The 19,750-nt window shown below is 47.9% G+C and overlaps 1 protein-coding gene across 1 annotated transcript; it reads right to left on the bottom strand.

Annotated features, from left to right (window-relative positions):
* Window positions 1-12,982: 12,982 nt before the first annotated feature.
* Window positions 12,983-16,137, bottom strand: FOXD1 (forkhead box D1). The gene has a single exon (XM_060635557.3). The coding sequence runs from the start codon at window positions 15,541-15,543 to the stop codon at window positions 14,107-14,109; it is 1,437 nt and encodes a 478-aa protein (XP_060491540.3). The 5' UTR covers window positions 15,544-16,137; the 3' UTR covers window positions 12,983-14,106.
* Window positions 16,138-19,750: the final 3,613 nt, after the last annotated feature.

The following is a 19,750-nucleotide window of genomic DNA, read 5'->3' as shown; positions in this document are numbered from 1 at the left end:
TACTTTAAGTGTGTAGTTCCCTTTAGTTTTTTATTTAAAAAAATTTTAGTATTTATGAGAGACAGAGAGAGACAGATCGTGAGTGGGGGAGGGGCAGAGAGAGGGAGACCGAATCCAAAGCAGGCTCCAGACTCTGAGCTGTCAGCACAGAGCCCAATGCCGGGCTCGAACCCACGGACTGTGAGATCATGACCTGAGCTGAAGTCGGAGGTTCAACCGACTGAGCCATCCAGGCGCCCCAGGAGTTCTCTTTCTCATTTTCAGAAATTACTGGTCCAGTTTATATGACTGGTACTATCATAATTCAGGAGGGATAACTTTGTCTTCTAAATGGCTTCCTGAGTATGAACTTCTAGATTCATTTTATATTTATATTAATTTTTAGATTTAAGATCATAAAAATATGTTTTCTCTACTTCAAATTTACCTGTGTCCAGTAATAAGCAATCGAAACCTCACTTCAGTCACTTCCACTTGGTCTCGTAATTTCTCCCATGGCACAAACATACCCATACCTAAAAATGCTGTCTTTCCTGGGAAAAAAATCCTACTAGCTGCACTGTCTTGCTTTTACTGGGGGAGGAGAGCACTGGTTGCCTCTGGTTGAATTCATGAGAGAGCTGGCTTTGTGGCTGGATTGCTGGGGATGCTGGGAGAGAGCAAGACAAGCGAATTCTGCAGGTTTGCTGTGCTTCCTTCATTTCCAGAAAATAGCTTTTCTCTGGTCAACGTTAACTGGCCTATATAATGATCCATAAAAAAAAAAAAAGAGTATAGACTGCTAAGTTAGTTGCAAAATGAACACTTTACTTCAAACAGAATTCAAAGTGCACTTGACAGGCTGTTTCATTAAGTACTTGCCTGTCTAAGGTAGAAAAAACTAGATGTAATTCACTTTTCCCCTCAAGTTCATGCCATTCTTTGTGAAGAGGCCCAAAGTACTTACTTACTACTAGTATTAGGGGCTAAAACAGCAAGTAGGAAATAGAATCCAATCACAAAAGCAGCATATGGCTTCTGCTCTCCTTACACGTACCCACAACTGCACACCGAAAATTACGTACCTGAACGTTACTACAGTTAAAACACTTCATCATATTTATTTACTTCCTTGTAATCGTAAAATTACCTCTGCTGGTTGATAATGATGTGTTTTGGTGGCTGTTGGGAGTTTTGGGGAAGAAAGAGTGTTTGTTTTTAATTTAATTTTGTTTGGTTTTAATTTCAGAGTAGGGTAAAACTTTCTAGTCTGCCCACGCTTCCTGACCTATACAATTTGACTTACCATTTATATTGTCTTATAAATAAAAGTTTGAACAGATGAATCTCAAAAACTTGCTGATGCGTAAGAGAAGCCAAACAAAAGACCACTATACACTGTGTGACTCCACTGATAAGAAGCTTGAGAACATTTAAAACTAACCTATGGTCACCTTTTGGGATGAGCACTGGGTGTTGTATGGAAACCAATTTGACAATAAGTTTCATATATTGAAAAAATAAAAAAAAATAAAAAAATAAAAATAAATAAATAAAACTAACCTATGGTGATAGGAATGAGCATGGTGGGTGGGGGTAGGGTAGTACTGACTGGAAGCAAGCATGGAGAAGTTTTCTGGGATGGTGAAAGTGTTCTGCAACTTGATCTAAGTAGTGGTTACACAGGTGTGTGTGTGTGTGTGTGTGCACGCGCGCACGCAATCACGTGTGTACACACACAAACTTCACCAAGTTGAATGCTTAGGACTTGAGCACTTTACTACAGAATTCTTTAATTAAAACATAAATTAGCAACTGAAATGAAAGAATAAGAGGCTTGATGATAAAAATCACAGAATAGATTTTGGTTTTTCATTTCAAAGACTCCAAAATTTTTTTAATTTTGCAAATTATAATTTTCCTCAATGCAAGTGAGCCATGCTTCTCATCTCTTTCTTCTTTTCTGCCTCTCCCAGCTTCTTAACTAGTTAGATTTATGTTGCTAAGTCATGCATATTGTAACTGTTAAATTAAAATATTGTGAAGTGGGGTGTGGAAGCAATAAAACTCTATTAAGATCCGTTTAGGCCTTTAAAAATTCCATGATTCCTTTCACTCACATGACATCTTTCATTCCTCTTTTTGAAGTTTGGATCCAAGGAATTTTGCATGCTGTGGGCTGGCATTTAGTTAATAGCATCTTTAGCTGAGGTTCCATTTTCTAAATTAACAAGATCAAGAACAGTGACCTGATATTTCTTTGTACATCTGGCTCTTTTCCAAAAAGGAGGATTAGGGAGCAAAAGATAGAGAAAGTGAGAAAGTGAGGAAGGAAGGGAGGAAGGAAGGGAGGGACCAAGGGAAGAAAAGAAGGAAGGAAGAAAGGAAGGAGGAGAAAGAGAGAGAGGGAGGAAGGAAGGGAGGGAGTGAGGAAATCTAACCATTTTGGTCACCTTTATTCTAGGGCAGAATGTGTCTCAAATTTTTTGTTAAATATCACATTTTTGACCGTCTAACAAAATGTACAAACAACCTCACACACATACACACAACCTGTAGTTGCAATATACCTTCTATTTCTCATTTCTCTTGTTTCCCTAACTTCTTGTGCTTGAATCCATGAAAAAAAAAATAATAAAGAAAAGAATTTCCATATAAACCATAGGGATAGAATCAACTGCTTGCTTAAGGAGTTGAGCCAAGTCAGGTTTAACTTCTTAAAGACTATTTAGAGATGGGCAAAGAGGGCAGAAAGAAGGCTGAAAAGTAGGGGAAGAATCGGTCTAGGCACGTAGTACGTGCTCAATACATATTTCTTTAGAAAAAGACCGGTGACAAACAAATACAAATTATTTATGCAAGTAAAGAACTGCTACAGCAAAGTGTGAGATCAAGACAGTGGATCAGGAGGGCAGCTGACACCCCCATTCCCAGATGCTCCACTTGGAAATTTCATGTTTAAAAACTGGGTGGGGAGACGTAAGACCAAGCTATTCATAGGCAATGTGAGAAATAAGGAGAGACAGATGGGGAGAAAAATATGGAGCTTACCGAAAGCACAGGGGTGCTTTCCAAGCCGGGAAGAGGGAACTAGGAGCCTCTTTCCACTTGGCTGCCCCCAACTTCTCTGCTGTGCTGCGCATTCTAACGCAGTTGGCTGAGCCTTCGGCGTGGGACGCGGGCGAAGGGGCTAGGGACGGGTGGGAAAGCAGGGCCGGGCAACAGGTGGGGACGTGGTGGACTTTTGTCTCCGGGAAGGAAATCGGCTGCACTGAAAGGGCGGAAAGCAGTGGCGTGCAGGACTTGAGTCTGCGGGGTCCCGGGCGTCGTCGCCATCACCCCGGGCTTCTCTAATTAGAGAAGGGATGCAGGGTGGCATTAGTTCCCAAACGTTTTAATCGAGCCTCTTTTCAATGGCCAGGGATAAATGTAGCCACTGTTACTCTGTGCTGAATGGGTCGCAAAGGCTCCCGCCCGGCCCCCAGCGTGGCCATTCAGGGTTCTTTTCACAGCCTCTAAGCGTTTCAGTCCCCGGGCCTAGCGACACTCCAGAGCGCTCCTAATTAGTCTAATTAGAAAGGTGGATTGATAAATGGAAGGAAGACAGAGTTGGGTTAGGAAGATGCTCAATGCTGCCAATCTCGGCTGGGTCGTCGCTTATTCTCTCCGGAAAGAAAAGAGCGCAAAAAAGAAGGTTGGAGCCGGAGCCCGCCCGCCCGCGCGAAGGTTCGGCTCTGGCCGGATCCGCGGGCCGGGCGGTCCTTGACCCCGCGCTTCCCGCCCACCGCCCGCCGGAGCCCCGCAGCGGGCACCACCGCTTCCCTTAGGAGCGCGTCAGAGCCGCGGCCTTCCAGCCTCCGCCGCGCAAGACCCGGAGGAAGGACAGCGGACGAGCGGCGCACAGCCTCCCGCCTCAGGCCGGCGCCTCTCGGCCCCACCGGGTCCCGCGGCCACCCCTTCCTCGCCGGGAAAACCGTGCGGAGGCGCGGCCTGCGTGGCGCAGCTGCGGGACCCGCGAGGGTAGCGACTGGAAGCTCCGCGCGGGGCCTCTGCGTCCGGCCGCGCCACGTGGCCGCTCCCGCGCCCTCCCGCCACCGGCCATGCGTGTCGTGTGAGAAACGCCTCATCCCGATGAAGCCGGCACCCCAAGAAGGAAGTAACTTTGGTTTGGGGACGAGGCTTCACTGCGCGCCGCTGCCGGGCGTCGGGCGGTGTGCGTCCGAGGTTTCCTTGCGGTTCTCCGGAAGCAGGCCCCTCACCCGCGCCGCCGCCCTCGGGGTCCTGGGCGCGGCCGCGCGCGCCGGGACGCCGGGCACGGACCGGCCCCCCGGCCCCGCGCATTCCTGCGCTCGCGCGGACGGCGGGAGGCCGGGAAGGGAGCAGTGCGGGTGGCTTCAAGAACACTGAACCTTTAATTGGGCTATAAATCAGGCAGGGGAGTGCGGTGGAGTTTGTGCAGGTGTAAAAACAGAGGGGAAAGCCCGGGCCGAGCAGCCACAGCGCCCGGGCAGGTCAGAACCTCCAGCAAACTAACATCTTGATAAGTCCGCTGACAACAAAATAAACAGTGGAGAGGGCCGGGGAGGCGGGGAGCGCTGTCAGCCGCGGTCCGCGCGCAGCAGCACAGAGGCTGTCTGCTAGGGGAAAGCAGGCCTCTCTTGGTTTTTGTCTGGGGCTTTGGCGGGGCGGGGGGGGTGGGGGCGGGCTAGGGAGGAAGGAGAAGCAAAATTCTCTCCCTTCTCGCCCTCTGGATTTCAGCATCGCATCTTAGTGGACAGAGGGCCCCGGGACTGTTAGACGGTGAAGGTTTGGGGAGTGCGCGCTGCCTCACCGACTGCCGCTACGTCCGGGTGCCTGAGCTGTCGGCGACCGCGGGCCTGGCCGTGGCTCGACGGACGCGCGGCCCTGTGCGATCGACAACGGGTCTCTGTGCCCCCTCCCAGACGCGGCGCCACGGGGAGACGAGCCACCGGCTCCGGCTTCATTTCAACGACTGACGTTGGGAAAACACTGCCGCGCCCCTGGCCCAAGGAGGTAACACACCAAGTAGAAAGAGCGATCAAAAATTAATTCGGTGCACTGCTCGGGAGCAAAACCCTGTCAAAACCTTATCGAGACGTTGGCACAAGCAGCAAACGGATTCACAGGCAAAGGAAAACAATACAAGTCTCGTTAGATCGTTTTTCTGGACATTGTTTAAAGTCTGAAAGGGACCAAATCGTTTCAAAATGTTGCCAGTAAAAATTATCCTATGTGGAATGCAACTAATCCTTTTAGGTTCCTGTCAACTGTTTCCACAAAAGGAATCCGATTTTTCAAATCAAAGATCCAAAAGTCTTTGGGGAGAGATTTATTACATGCCAGAGCTTTAGTTACAGAATAGAGTTACAATAACAACTCGCACCCACCAACTCCCTAAAATAAGGGATCCCTTCCCAGATAATCCTAAAGAAGTGTGGGGGATGGCTTGCTGGAGCCCTGCTATGTATTGGGGGAGGGGAGGGAGATGGAGGGGAAGAGGAGGAAAGCTAAGAAATCTTAAATTCCTGACATAGGAAAACAGAACACACAGTGCCTCAGCATTTTATTTTTATCCTCTCTACCCCTGGTAACTTTTGAAGAAGAAAACAAAACCCAAACTTGGTGACTTGCCCTCCCAGTTCCTTGGTGATGACAACTTAAAGGTGAGGTTAATGCTTGAACTGACTACGGAAAAACTCTGGGGTGCCTAGGCACCCCCAGTGGTGTGGAATCTGGACTCTCTGGGTTTGCATATTGATGTGTCTACAATTTCTGCAAGTGGAAAAATATTTATTTTAAGGTTTGTAAAAGAATACAAGAAAAATAGACTGTGTTTTATTTTTTTTAATTTTCTTTGATTTGTAATAAAATGGTTAAGCATGTGAAAAAAAAGGGTCTGAGGGTTTTTCACTGTGATTCTATTTAACTCTTCACAAACCCATGTGAACATAAACTCATTCCATGTAGGTCACAGTCTCAGTTCACAGGACTATGAGCATTTTGTGATGTGCGCCTCCTCCCTTTAATTTCTTCTTCTCTTCACAGAGAAGAAATAGTGGCTGAGGATACCACTACTAGGTGATCTATTAGTAAAAAGCCTTAAAAACTTGGGAGGAAACTCAAATTTATATTTATCTGCACGGAGGAGTTTGGCACTCCAAACCACATGGACACTTAATATGCTTTAGGTGTTTTGTGAGTAAACTGCCAAACTAGAAAGATACTGTCAATAACCAGACAACCTCTGTTTCGTTTACAGACTACCAAGTTTGAAAGAGTTATGTTAAATGAAAAAACTGAAAGAAAATTATCTTCCTACTCTTCCCTTCACCTTGCTGTTTTCCTGCTGCACTGGCTTGCTCCTCTTGTTCCACGAGTGTATGCTTATGTGGTGGCAGGAATTCTTTCATTTAACGTGGGAATAAAGGGATTTGCAATGAAGCAGGTGCTCAATAAATACTGCAGACTAATCCCACTTTACCAAGGCTTAGAGGTTAAAGAGATGATCAGTAGATACGCAACTAGAGAAAAGAAATAGAGCAAGAGACTAGAAGAGTGGATTTAAAGCACTACTGGTTTGTTTATTTTAGAAGGGAGGAGACAGTCATCTCTACAAATACACAACTGGCCGAAGAGAAAACACAAGGCCATCTCTTCTCATTTTTTCCAGAAAGGCTTAGGTAACAATTGATTTCATACATAGAGAGGGGATTTTGAAGAAAGAGGAGTTTTTACAGATAGCCAAAGATTTCTCTTAAGTAATTTAAGAATTTGGGTCTCCTCCAAAGTTTAGAAGTCTTACTTTTTATTTCCGGGAAGAATAAGGAGGTCGGAAAGAAGCCTTAGAGGAATCATCAATCTATACAATTGTATAGGTTTTATGTTCTCCAAAATATGTTCCCATAAATGGTCTTATTGTAGTCTCACAACCTATCCTCAAGCTCCCCAAAACTACAAATGAGTGTAAAAACTGATCTAACATTTAGTTTCAAACTAGTCTTATTTATTCTGTTGTGGGATTTGGAGAATTTTTTGGTTTGTGTTCCCCCCCCCCCTACTTCATAGTCAATCATTAAAAATCTCATCATGGTAATTTTCATATATATGAAGCTTTGCATTAAAATGGTACAAAGCAGAAATAGAGAACCAAGTTGTTTTTCATTCATAATAATACTTCATTGTTGACATTTCAGAAAATGTGTTGTGTCCTTTTATTGCTGAAAATCTCTGCCTTTTACTTATATTAATGGGAATTCCGAAACAAGTGTATACAGAGGCTTCTGCTTTCGGCCATAACTAATATGTGCCACTGCTGTGTCTTTACTAGTCTGTTATTAATCAGTCAGTAGTTGCAAATAAGAGAGAACCCTCAATTTGTGCCTGGCTCCCTCTGGGACAGAGAGGGCCAGGCAAGGCCCCAGGGCCTCTGATCCACCACCTTGGGCCTGCCCAGAACCTCCCCTGGTGCTCAACAGACTCACTGGGCCTATGGACACATTCCATATATAGCTTGCATTCTTAACACATTAGACAGATTCTCCTTTAACTGTAAGATCCTAAATGCAGGGAAACACCCCAATGAAAAATCAAGTCAGTTTCAAAAAAATAACAAAAATAATCTCCCAAACTGTCTCCTGATTTCAAATTCAGGACCAGAACTTTCCAGGTTCTCTAAATATTAACTGCCTGCTTTTATTCCTGAAATGGGATTTTGTTATCTTTTACAGTGTAAAATCTAAAAGAAGAACTGTTTCTGGTTTTACAAAAATACTCCTCTAGAAAATCAATGTTACCTTCCATTAAGCACTGTCCCTTGAAAAGACCACTATAAACACTGTCCTTTACAGTCTGCAGCTCACTGTTAGGTGCAATCCTTGCACTGACTCCAGCTTGGATGTTCTCATAAGGGACAAAGCATTGGCCCCAACAACTGCCCGAGGAGGCTAGGGTTTAATAATGCTTCTGGTGGCAACTGGCAAGGATGCTTTGGCATCAAGAAAAAGATGTGATTCCAGCAGGTGGTCTGGAATTCCCTCCCCGCCTAAGCATTTTAGGGAAACCTCTGGCCAGGCAGTTCTGAGCTCCAGGTGGGATTGTCCCTCAGGAGGCTCCAATGCAGTGGATTAATTGTGCAAGGGCTAAAAGGACTGGCTTAGCCCACATCATACACAGCTGTTCAAAGACAGAAAAATCTTCAAGAGTGTGTCTGGACAGAGGGGAGAGGGTACATTCTGAGAAAAGTGATTTTCTTTCTCATTAAATGTTAAATCAGTTGATCTGACTCTTATTCTTTTTTTTTCCACTTAGAGACAATATGACCTTAAGTGTGGTTCTAAAGACCTGCTTAGCAAAATTTCTGTCAGTGTGGCAGAATTTCAACCATTAAAAATTAGGGAGAAAAGCAGAGGAAATGGGCAAATAGTACAAAGGTGAAAAGGTGAGGTAGGTTTGTGTGTGTGTGTGTGTGTGTGTGTGTGTGAGTGATACTTTAAGGGAGATTGCTAATGCACAAAAGATTGGAAGAGTGCTGTCATGTGGCACTAGGTAGAGGAAGCTGACATTTCTGAAATAACTTGACTGGAGATTGCAAATGTATCTACATGAAGGGGCTGGGGTATCTCCTGAGTAGAGGAAGGAGGGAGGAGGATCTAGCAAGGAAACAAAAAGCGCATAAAAAACAAATGGCTCTTCTACACAGTGACCTCTAAGGCAATTGCCCTGCCACAGTGGGTGTTTAATAAATCACAATGACGGCCACAAAGTGGCAGTGTGATGTGAAGGGCATAAAATGGGATTTAAATACTGAAGTCCCAGTAGCTGTGACCTTGGGCAAGTCATTTCATATCTTTTCAACCTTAATATCCTTATTTGTAAAATGAGATCAGTAATAATTCTTATTGTCACTATTTCAGTGTGGTTGAGAGAAATACTAATGAAAATCCTTTTTAAACGCTAATGTGTGCTGAGGGTAATGACTGGAATAGATGGGCGGTTCCTAAGGAACTGGTGATACCCGCTTCTTGATCTGATGCTGGTTGCAAGGGTATGTTTGCCTTGTGAAAAGTCATTGAGATTTGTGCATTTTTCTGTATGTGTATTGTACTTCCTAAAATGTTTACTTTTTAAAAGTGAGAATAGCTCAAAATGGCTTTTAAAGTCAGGATGATGATGATAAAGAGCAGGAAATGATAAGTGTGGGCCAGAAACTCAGAGGCTTTATCTCATTTCTCTTCTGAGCCATCTTACCACACCTGGAGGCTCAGAACTCAAAAAGGGAATTGATGATAATAATCCATTATTTTCTATGTGTGTTTACTTGTTACTGAATAGTGTTTTCCTGGTAAAGAAGCAAGAGGAATGAACCAAGAAGCTTCCTGCGTGCCAGAGCGGTCAACAATAAAAAGAAAAGAGCCCAAGCTGTTCACGTCAAGGGAAAGATGTGATTAGAGAGATGTGACATGCAAAGAAATTATCTGAAAAGTGAATTCAGTTGGGAAAGTACAAGTCCCAAAGAGCCATGAGCAGCTGGTCATGATCAGATTCTCCATCTTCCTGTCAAATGTAATCGTATCCAAATTGGCAGGGTATTTATTGCTAAAGTCGAAGGGCCAGATTTTACACTAAACATATTTACACATTTACATTCGTGGCCCTATAAACAGTCCACATTTCACTGGCCGTGACATCAAACACATTTACCAACAAAAAGCATATGCCTAATTACAAAATCATAGGGGAGAAGAGAGGCAAGTGGCAGCTGATGGGCAATGAGCGGTCATGCCTCTGTGTGTGTGTGTGTGTGTGTGTGTGTGTGTGTGTGTGCGCGCGTGAGTGCGTGTGGCCCAGCTGCAACACCAGGAAACAGGGAGAGACAGGAATGGATGCTGACAATGCCGGGCCCACTTTACTTATCCTCTGCTTCCCAGGCCGTTCCTTGTCTGGTTCAGTTCTAAAGGGGGCAGGGGATCCCTGGCACGCCAATGTGTCCTGCGGTCATCCCCTTGAAGGATCCCAGAGAGACCATAGTGACTGCTGGGCAGATTTCTGATTTGGATTGAGTTTGATGTAGATATGAACTTAAAGTTGTCCCCACATGACTTTTCTCAGTCAGTAATAAAAATAAGTGTGAGCAAAATGTGTAGCCAGCAGAAAAATTTTAAACGAAAACTAGAGTCGTTAACTCCTGGCTCTGGGTACTAAGATCTGATCCTTACTCATCTATAGCAGTTATAATAACACAGTTAGCTGCTCCAAGCTTGGTCTTCGGTCAAGCAAGGAAATCAGAGCCACCAGGGCCAGAGAGAGAAAAACAAAACAGGCACAGCCGCTGGCCTCAGACAGCCTTTAATAAATGACACAGGCTGGTAGTCCATCAAAATAATCACCTTCCATCAGAAAAAAACACCTCCCCCAGCTCTCTCAGAGGACAGGGTACAGGAAGGAATGGTGGGCTTTCAAAAAAAAAAATAATAATAATAAAACCTGAAAGGCTGAAGCTTTTCCCAAATGGATGCTTATTACATTCACTGTAAGAATTTTGATAGTAAATATACCCCAAATACAGTTCCACCAGCAGAAAGTTTGGGCAGGAAAGGCCCACTGAGTAGGGGACCGGGAAGGAGAGCTGAGCAAACATCCAGATGCCTCAGTGAGAGAAAATGGGAGAGGTTCTGATCATTTTTTCCTTCCCCTCCCCAGTTTCTTTTTCTTTTCTTAAGAGGAAAGGAAGTGGCTCTTAAATAAATGCACAGGATGCGGACGGAGAGGAAACATGTTGTTGAGCAGAAGCGCTAGCTTCTTATTTTAAAGAAATAAAATAATTACCCAATAGAGAAAAAAAGAAATCAACCAAGAAACGATCTAAGGTCATGACATCATGTGTGGTACAAGGAGCAATTCAATCCATAAGGGCTTCATTACCCCGGCAATAGATAACATTTGGCTAAATCTAGCTGCAGAGTAAATCTCCGCAGCACAACAGAGCCCTGAATGGAGAGGCTCCTTTTTGTGTGGTCCTTCTCCGGGAGCTGCCTGAACCATTAGCCCCAATATATCCCTCTCCCTATTAACTGCAATTCCCTCCCGACTGAGCTTCGGTCATTTGTCTCCAGGCTCTACGGGGGCGTTTGATGAGCAGAGAAACAAGGCGAAGGGGAGAAAAGCGTCGGGTTAATGAGTTGTAGCAAATCCACACTTTGTAGTTGGGAGGAGGAGAGCTGGTGGCCAATGTTTGTCCAACCGGTTTATTTTTCGAGACCCAGCCTATTGAGGAAGGCTTGTTCAAGCAAGCTTCGTCCTTACAAACACACAAACATCCTTCTGTTTGCCTTCAAAGAAAAGAGGACCAGAGCTGGATTTGCATGCGAATGAGGAGCCCCGGGAGGAGACGTCCTTGCCCATCAAAGGCCTCCGTAGCCCGGCAGCCCCGCGGCCTTTGTTCCAGCACCTGCTCGTCCACTCAGCCAACCGGGCGAGCCTCGCGTTCCCGGCCGCCCGGTAGTCCGCCACCGCTCACTCCCTGCCCGGCTCGCCGCCTTCGCTCCCCACTATCTCGTCCGTCTCCGGGCCAGCAACACCTACCGTGGAAGCCCAAACCCGGAAGGTGATGAAGCAAAACGCGACAGTGAGCAGGCCGGTTGAGCTTACTTTTTCTTAGGGTTCAGGGGCGCACCACAGGCTTGCGGTCTCTCTAGCTGGCTTGGGTGATGCGGGACCCCACCTCCAGACGCCAAAGGAGGCCAGCGCTGAATTGCACAGTGCCTTGTTACCATTCTCTTAAAAGCGCGGACAACCTGGGGGCGGGGGAGGGGGTAGAGTCCGTCCTGGCACTTTTTAGAGTTGCGGGAATTTGAACAGAGAGAAGGAGTAGCTGGGATTCCCCGCTGTTCGGGACATCCAAGTATCATGCAAATAATAGTAATACCCATGGCCCCGTTCTTTCACTCTCTCCTCCAAATGACTTTCAGCTCTAAGTTTCAGATCTGTGACTTACAGAAGGCTGCGAGGCATGCGAGCGGTGCCTGGGCCGTCTGGGTTCCGCCTGCTAACTCGTCTCCACCCCGGGCAGCTGTGGCATCTGGACGTTCTCGGTTCCAAAGTCCTCTCTCTTAGCCGTGCTAGGGCAAACGTAACTTTTGTATATAAGATTTTGATCTAATAATATTTCAGTTTGTATCTATATACTTAGTAGTAAACTATGAGGGTATGTTTAAACTCTTAATCTATTCCAAATATTTGATAGGAAAAAAACCCAGAACTTAATTTTTGAGGCTGTGAGAGTCCATTTTTTCCCCTCCCTAAAAGGGGACAAGAGGACAGGGCATCAAGAGTGAATGTCACTGCAAAAATATTGGCCTATAAGTCAGTCTTCGTTAACTTGATTGGTTAGTTGTGCAGATCTTCAGGTATATACCTGTCCAGATTTTTTGAAAAATACCTTAATAAACATATTCAACCTCCTCTGCAACTCACTAATATTATTTAAATTACATATTACATATGCTTTACTTTTATTTGGAGCCTACGATAACATCTATAGTCATCAAAACTAGAGACTCACGTTTTTTCAAAGAACTAGAAATTGCCTGCAACACGTAGTTATTGAAAACACTTAAAGTTTGAAAAAAGATAGCCTAAGTCATGAAAATTGTATAAATACCTCAATAAACACCTGATACATTTTCATTTTTATTCTTAGTGTGTACTACCCTAAAATTGAAGATTTCTCTTACATACCTTAAGTTAAACATTTAAATTAGAATTTCAATGTTAAGTTTGCCTTTTAGAATAAAAATTTCCTTATTCAATTCCTGAAATCCCTTCTGTCAGGAGAGTGGTGGTTTCAAATACAATTTATTTTATATGTGTAAATATTCAGGACTTCAAAGCTACTTAAGTGTTGATCATCTCTAAAAATTTTAAACTAAAAGTTACCTATTTGCTTGTGTTGCTTTCATTACAATATAATGTGTTGCAGAGCTTTTACAGATATATGCAATATTGTGCTCAAAAGCGAGTGGAAATCAAATGAAGTGGGAAACTGACAAAGTTCCATAAAATTATCTGAGGGTAACTGTGGCATTAATTTTAAATAGCCTCAATGCTCTTCAAAATGGGATGGAATGAGATTTGAAAATGTATACCAAAGTAACTTCTTCAACTTGTAATCATTTAGAAGTAGTTTCTGGTTTCTTGCAATAGCTTTGACCTAGGAAGTATAACTGAAAAATCATGGCATGATGCTTTTGTTAAATTCTCTTTGAAAATAAAATGTCCTATTCTATATTGGGTTCCTACACAACTCCCATAGAAATTTCCTTAACAAAAGAGAAAATAAACTAAGCAGGGGACGACTGAAGCCAACTTTTTGGTGGATTTTCTTTGAAAATTAAGCATTTTATTTCTGAAAAAGTGTAAAAATCTTACATTAGAATAGTACAATAATAATTGCCAGTAAAATTTACAATACTCCTTGTAAAGAATACGCAGTAAGTACAAAATAAAAAATCCGCATGTCTATTATGATACAAAACACAGGTTAAAATAAGAAATGATAATTTTGACTTTTTTTCCTTGTGTAAACATGTTAATCATTTTTTCCTTTTCATGAAAAAGTACACCAGACAAGTGTCCTCAAATAAAAACTATTGCTTCGCTGGCACTCTTCAGGACCTTTACTGTTTGTGTATCATTCTTTTGAACATTACTGATATTTTTAACGCCTGGACCTGAGAATCTCTAGACCTCAAAAAGGCTTAGATTTTTTAGAGAAACGTTTCCCACAAGTCAAGGAAGCCCCTTGTGCCTAGGCCAAGGGAGTGCCCCCACCAGTACCCTCTTCCTCCGCACCCCGGGTCGGGGCCTGCAGCATAGGGCGACTTTGCATAAATAGAGGGACCCGCAGAGCCAAAAAGCGCGTCCCCGCTGCTGCCAAACTCAGTCTTGTCTGAGAGTCCCAAGCGGCGAAAATGGGGGCGCGAGGTCGGGAGGGGCCGCGCCGGGAGAAGTGTACCAAACGCCAAACCAGCAAGATGAAAGAAAAAAAAAAAAAAAAAAAAGAGCCGGGATTCCTACCTTCTCTTTCCCAAGCGCGCTAACATAGCGTTATTAACAATTTGAAATCCTAGCAGTAAAGTTCTCGACACTGGACAGGGCAGTCCCTTGGTGCAGAGTCCCCAGCGCGGCGGACGAGGAGACCGAGGAGGCGGCGGCGGCCGCGGCGGCCACGAGGGAGCGGGTGAGCGCGGCGGCCGGGCCTACGGCCGCCTGAGCCGCGCAGCCGCCGCCGCCGCCGCCGCCGCCGCCGCCGGATCCCGGCGCGGGCGCGGACGGGGTCCCCGCAGAGGGTGAAGGCGAGGCCTGCACGGCGACGGCTGCTTGCGCAGCGGCGGCGGCGGCGGCCGGGCCCAGGCTGCCTCCGATGATGCTCTCGATGGAGAAGGGCGAGCGCGCCAGCGCCGAGGCGCCCGGGCCGCCGGCCTTGGCAGCCGAGGCCTGCAAGGGGGCGGGCAGGGCGGCGCCGAGCGGGTGCGGCCGGTAGCCGAAGGCGGTCCGGGCCAGCTCCGCGGCCGCGCCGTGCGGCGGCGGGGGCGGCGGGGGCGGCGGGGGCGAGTGCGGGTGGAAGGCGGCGGCGGCGGCGGCGGCCGCGGCGGCGGCGAAGAGGGCCGAGGGCGGCGCGTAGGGCGGCAGCTGCAGGCCGTAGCCGCAGCCGTAGGGGCCGTAGCCGTAGGCGTGCGGGGGCGGCGGGGGCGCGGGCGGGAAGAGCGCCGCGGCCGCCGCGGGGTCGCCCGCGCCCGCCGCGCCCCCTGCGCTGCGCAGCAGCAGCGACTCGGCGGCCGCGGCGTTGGGCGGGAGCAGCGGCTGCCGCTTGAAGCGCTTCCTCCGGCGCAGGAAGCTGCCGTTGTCGAACATGTCGGCGGACTCGGGGTCCAGCGTCCAGTAGTTGCCTTTGCCGGGGTTGCCGGGCTCGCGGGGGATCTTGACGAAGCAGTCGTTGAGCGAGAGGTTGTGGCGGATGCTGTTCTGCCAGGCGGGGAACTTCTCCCGGTAGTAGGGGAAGCGGCCGCTGATGAACTCGCAGATCTCGCTCAGCGTCAGCCGCTTCTTGGGGCTCTGCAGGATGGCCATGGTGATGAGCGCGATGTACGAGTAGGGCGGCTTCACCAGGGGGTTCTTGGCGCCGCCGCCCGCGGTCCCGCCGCCGCCGCCGCCGCCCGAGCCCGAGCCCGCGCCGCCGCCCCCGCCGGCCCCGGCCCCCGCCACTGGGGCTGGGCCCGGGGGCGCCGGGGAGGCCACTGAGCGCGGGGCCAGCAGGATGTCATCGTCGTCGTCGTCCTCCTCCTCCAGGTCCTCCAGCTCGTCCTCTCCGGCGTAGGAGCGCCGCCGCCGCCGCCGCTGCGCGGGGACCGCCAGGCGGGACACGCCGCCGCTGCCCTCGTCGTCGTCCTCTTCCTCGTCGTCTTCGTCCTCGCCCTCCCCTACCACGTCGATGTCTGTCTCCTCCGCGAGGCCGGAGGCATCGGACATCTCCGTGCTCAGGGTCATAGCTGTAGCGCGGCAGCGGCGAGGCGGCGCATAGGGGCGCCGGGCTCCGGGCTCCCGCCGCGCCCCAGCCCGGGTCCCGGGCGGCGGGCCCGGCACGGGGGCGCCACGCTGGGGGCGCCGCCGCCGCTGGAGCTGCGCGGGAGCTGCCGGGCTGCGGCAGAGGCTTTTTGCGCCGCGACTTTGTAACTCCTGCGCCGCCGCGAGAGCCGCAAGGTCTCTGCACTCGATGGACTCCGCGCGCACCGGTCCCAGGCGGGGGGACTTGACCTTCCCCTTGCGGAGCGGGGCCTCGCACGATCAGTGAGGAGGGGGTGGCGAGGCCCCGGGCGAGCAAGTCAGAGTGTCGGGCGCCCGGGACGGTGCGGGACGGGTGAGAGTCTAGGGACCGAGCTCGGCGAGGCGAGGGCTGAGTCCAGGAGAGGGCGGACCTTTCCTCGGCTTATAGCAGGAGGCCTGTCACATGGTGTGCACGTCAGAGCGCTACCGAGGGAAGGGAAAGAAAGCCTAGGAAATCAGCCCTGCTCGGGAGAGAAAGTTTGCCCGTAGGAGGGAGCAGCAACTGAGAAGATGGGGGGAGGAGAGAGGACCCCACCACTCTTTACTACTTCTTGTCAAAGGGGTTGGGACCCGAATTACGTGCTGGCCCGCGGTGCTCTGGACCTAGGGCCACTGCACGAGTTGGAATTCCCAGGCTCCTTCCCTTCAATTAGCCCTCAATCCTAACTTCACAAGCACTCCCGTGACGCGACAGTTTGACCAGTCAGATGGCCTGTAGGAGACGTCCAGCCCAGAGGTAACTCCCCTCCCCCAATCGTCCGAGGTGGTCCCTGGGGAATGGCTCTGAGATCTGTTGGGTTGTCCCATCTCCCCCAGATTGGGCCAGCAGCTCCCCCATCGAATCTGTAGAGAAACCCCCCCCCCCCCCCAGTTTAAGCACAATAATAATTGTTTACTGACCTTTTAACCTGTCCCCTTCGGTTCTTCTCCAAAGACGTTTGTTTTCCGCCATCTGTTAATAAAAATGTGGTTAGGCTGGCGTTTTAGTCACTTATCTGCAACTGAATGCCCTAGAAACTTGACAGCTAAACTAAGCCCCTCTAATGAGAGGATCTGACAAATTTCATGGGAATAAAGAAAGTAATCATTGAATGCAGAAAAGAAATAGAAAATGTTAGTGAAAAACAAAATACATTTTTAAAAACTGCACCCTAGGAGCAACTCATAAAAAGCTCTTTCATAATGGGTAAGGGACTCTAAAGTTCTTAGTAAGAGGAACATTCTAATCAACACTTCACAGTAATCTCAAAATACTTAAATAACTACAACATATACACATAATCAGGCTTAATAGGAACTATATTAATTAAAACTTTCAAACCAGCTTTAGAAATGTTTTTGGGAAACCTAAATATTTCCAATAGCTACTGCTGAAAAAGAAACGAAATAATATTTTAAAATAAGATTCAAGTTCTTTTCAACCCAATTTTCCTTTTTAGGTCACAAGGTAGTGGAAATAATTTAAATATGATATTATTTTGAGTATACCCATCTTTGTCATCAACTCTAATCATTGTGGCTGGTGTAAGAATCCCAATAGCTTGTGGAATTCACACTCACATAGCCATACTTTTTCGATATTTGCATTTCCTAAAACACTTCTATTTCAAAGTAGGGACCTGCCTCCAAATTACAGCTTTCTGATTAAAATAACCACTTGACAAAAACTAAGTATCAAAAATCAATGGCTTTTTGTAGGAACAATCATCAGCTACCTTTGTGTATATCATTTTATCCACCAGGTTTTTCACATTTTCAAACGTTTTATTACTCCCCTTATCCATCACAGAGTCTCAAAAATAAACTGTCCCCCCCACCTAAGACTTATTTTAAAATCGAGTTTTTGTTGCCTAGGAGAGCTAACCACCAGTTACACTTACAAATGACCCATAAAGTCCATCATAGATCTTTGACAGATCTACGAGAACGCCTCAAATTGTAAATAAATTATTTTCCACTGAGTCTCGTTTGAAAAATGATTGAACCATTTAATTATTGTAAGGCGCTCAGCATTAACCTGAGCCAACATTAATCAGCACTATTAATCAGGCATCACATTGCTTTGTTGATGTAGCCAGGATTCCTTACCAAGGCGTTCACTTTTACATTAGGAAGTTTAAGTTTTATAAGTACCCAGTCAATAGCTAAATAAACACCATGATTTGCACTAGACTGAGGATTGGTGTGTGGCGAGGTATTTGAAGGTAAAACGGAGGGGAGGAATTTGTTCGCAGACCATTAGTTACTTTAGGTGATCAGACCCCATTCCCCTACCCTGAACTTGTCTGGCCAAGGAGGGCGCTGAGATTGACTTTGCGTTCCGTTTGTACCTTTGTCCAAAGCTCCCTCCCCGAAGGGTTAAAGGGATCTTCCCTGGAAACGTTTGAAAAACGTGGCAAATTATCTTCTGGCCACTCAAGGATAAGTGTTAGGATTTAAAGAAGGTCAGAGCTGAAGATCAACCCAGGAGGAGTGCTGCGGGGACAGTGTTAACAGAGATTTGGGTGAGCTTTATACTCGAGCCCCAGATTTGGACGTGTCACTTGCTTTGTTTGCTTTAGTGAAACTACACTTTTGTACGCGGCCTGTAGCTCCCGGCTCTTTAAATTCCCAGAGCGCGGAAACCCAAGTGTTTCATTTCCCGCGTGGTCCTCCTTTGCGCCCCTCGTCCCCTCCCCGCGGGCGTCCCTCCCAAACGTGCTCCCAGCTCTCAGCCCCGGCTGGGGAATATCCACCGCCACGCTCTCAAGCTGGCACAAGGGACGAGAAACTATTCTGTGAGGAGGGCTGGGGGCGACGCGGCGATCTCCCTCTCGTGTGCTCCGCTGGCGTGCACGCTGAACGCGCTGGGCGCCCGCCTGGCCGGGTGGTGCCCACGTGGGGGAGGGCTGCCCCCTGGCGGCGGCGCAGCGCCCTGCTGACCGCGCCGCAGGCCCGGATCCCGAGCTGGGAGGCAGCAGGCGTTTTGCGAGTGTGGCTAGTGGGCTCCGGGCCTTCCCTCCCACTGGCCGTCGGACGGCCAGGGTTTTTGTTTCTTGAGGCCCCACCTTTCCTTCTCGGGAGCGGCCGAGCAGGAGCAGAGGCCTTTCCCTGAACCGCAGGTTTCTGCTGTTTTCACTTGGATGGTTTGGGCGCTCCACAAGTCACCCGCCCGAGAGAGCCGTTATTGGGATTGTGCGGCAGCAGGAATCGGGGAGGTGGCGGGACCTTCCACTGGTGGGGGGGGGGGGGGGTCGGCGCCTTGCACTCGGTCCCCTCACAGAACCTCCTTTTGTGGGTGAAGGCTAGCAGAGACCTGGGGGAGTAAACTCCCCATTTGGGACCTTGGACTCCAGCTCTCTCTGCCCCAGAGCATCCCAAGAGTTTACCCATGAATGTGTATACGAACGTGTTTCCCAACTCGGCGGACGCTTGGGGCTGCGTCTCTCCTGGAATCATTCCACAAGTCTGTACTGAGATACCACTTTGTGCCTAGAGCTCTGGTTCTGGAGAGAAAGAATAAAACTGGAGTCCGTGGTGTGAGGGGTCCCGTGGGGGAGCCAGGTAGATGGGCAATTGTTAGGCCCAATGACAAGTGCTTTCTCAGTCCCTCGGCCACAACAGCGGTGCCTGGGAGCCGTTCTTTAACCGGACACTGTCCTTCCCCGTGGCTCTACGCATCTTCCTTTTCTGGAACCTCAAACGTCTGGAGGCCAAAGGGCATTCTATTCCTCGTTGTTTTTTTTTTTTAATTGTTTTTTTTAAATTGTTTTCCAGTGTGTGTTAAAATATACATAGCATAAAATTTACCCTTTATTTTTACTTTTTAACTTTTTTTCTTGTGACTAGGCTCAGAGCCTTATATGTATTAAGTAATGTATAACATGAATATATACACAAACATCCCATCGGTGGCATAGCACAGTAGTAAAAATTTACCACTTTATACAATTCAGAGGCATTAAGTCACGTTGAGGCAACAATCATATTATCCATTTCCAGAATTTTTCCATCATCCCAAACTGAAACTCTGTACCCATTAAACAGTAACTTCAGGGGCGCTTGGGTGGCTCAGTCGGTTAAGCCGCCGACTTCCGCTCAGGTCATGATCTCACGGGTCAGTGAGTTCGAGCCCCGCGTCCGGCTCTGTGCTGACCGCTCAGAACCTGGA

Source organism: Panthera onca, chromosome A1 (genome assembly GCF_046562875.1).
Source record: "Panthera onca isolate mPanOnc1 chromosome A1, mPanOnc1 haplotype 2, whole genome shotgun sequence".
Classification (NCBI taxonomy): domain Eukaryota; kingdom Metazoa; phylum Chordata; class Mammalia; order Carnivora; family Felidae; genus Panthera; species Panthera onca.
Note: the sequence above shows the minus strand (reverse complement) of the source record. Positions and strands in the feature narration are given on the sequence as shown.

Coding starts and splice junctions, on each gene's coding strand:
- FOXD1 (XM_060635557.3), bottom strand. CDS start 15,543: ATGACCCTGAGCACGGAGATGTCCGATGCCTCCGGCCTCGCGGAGGAG.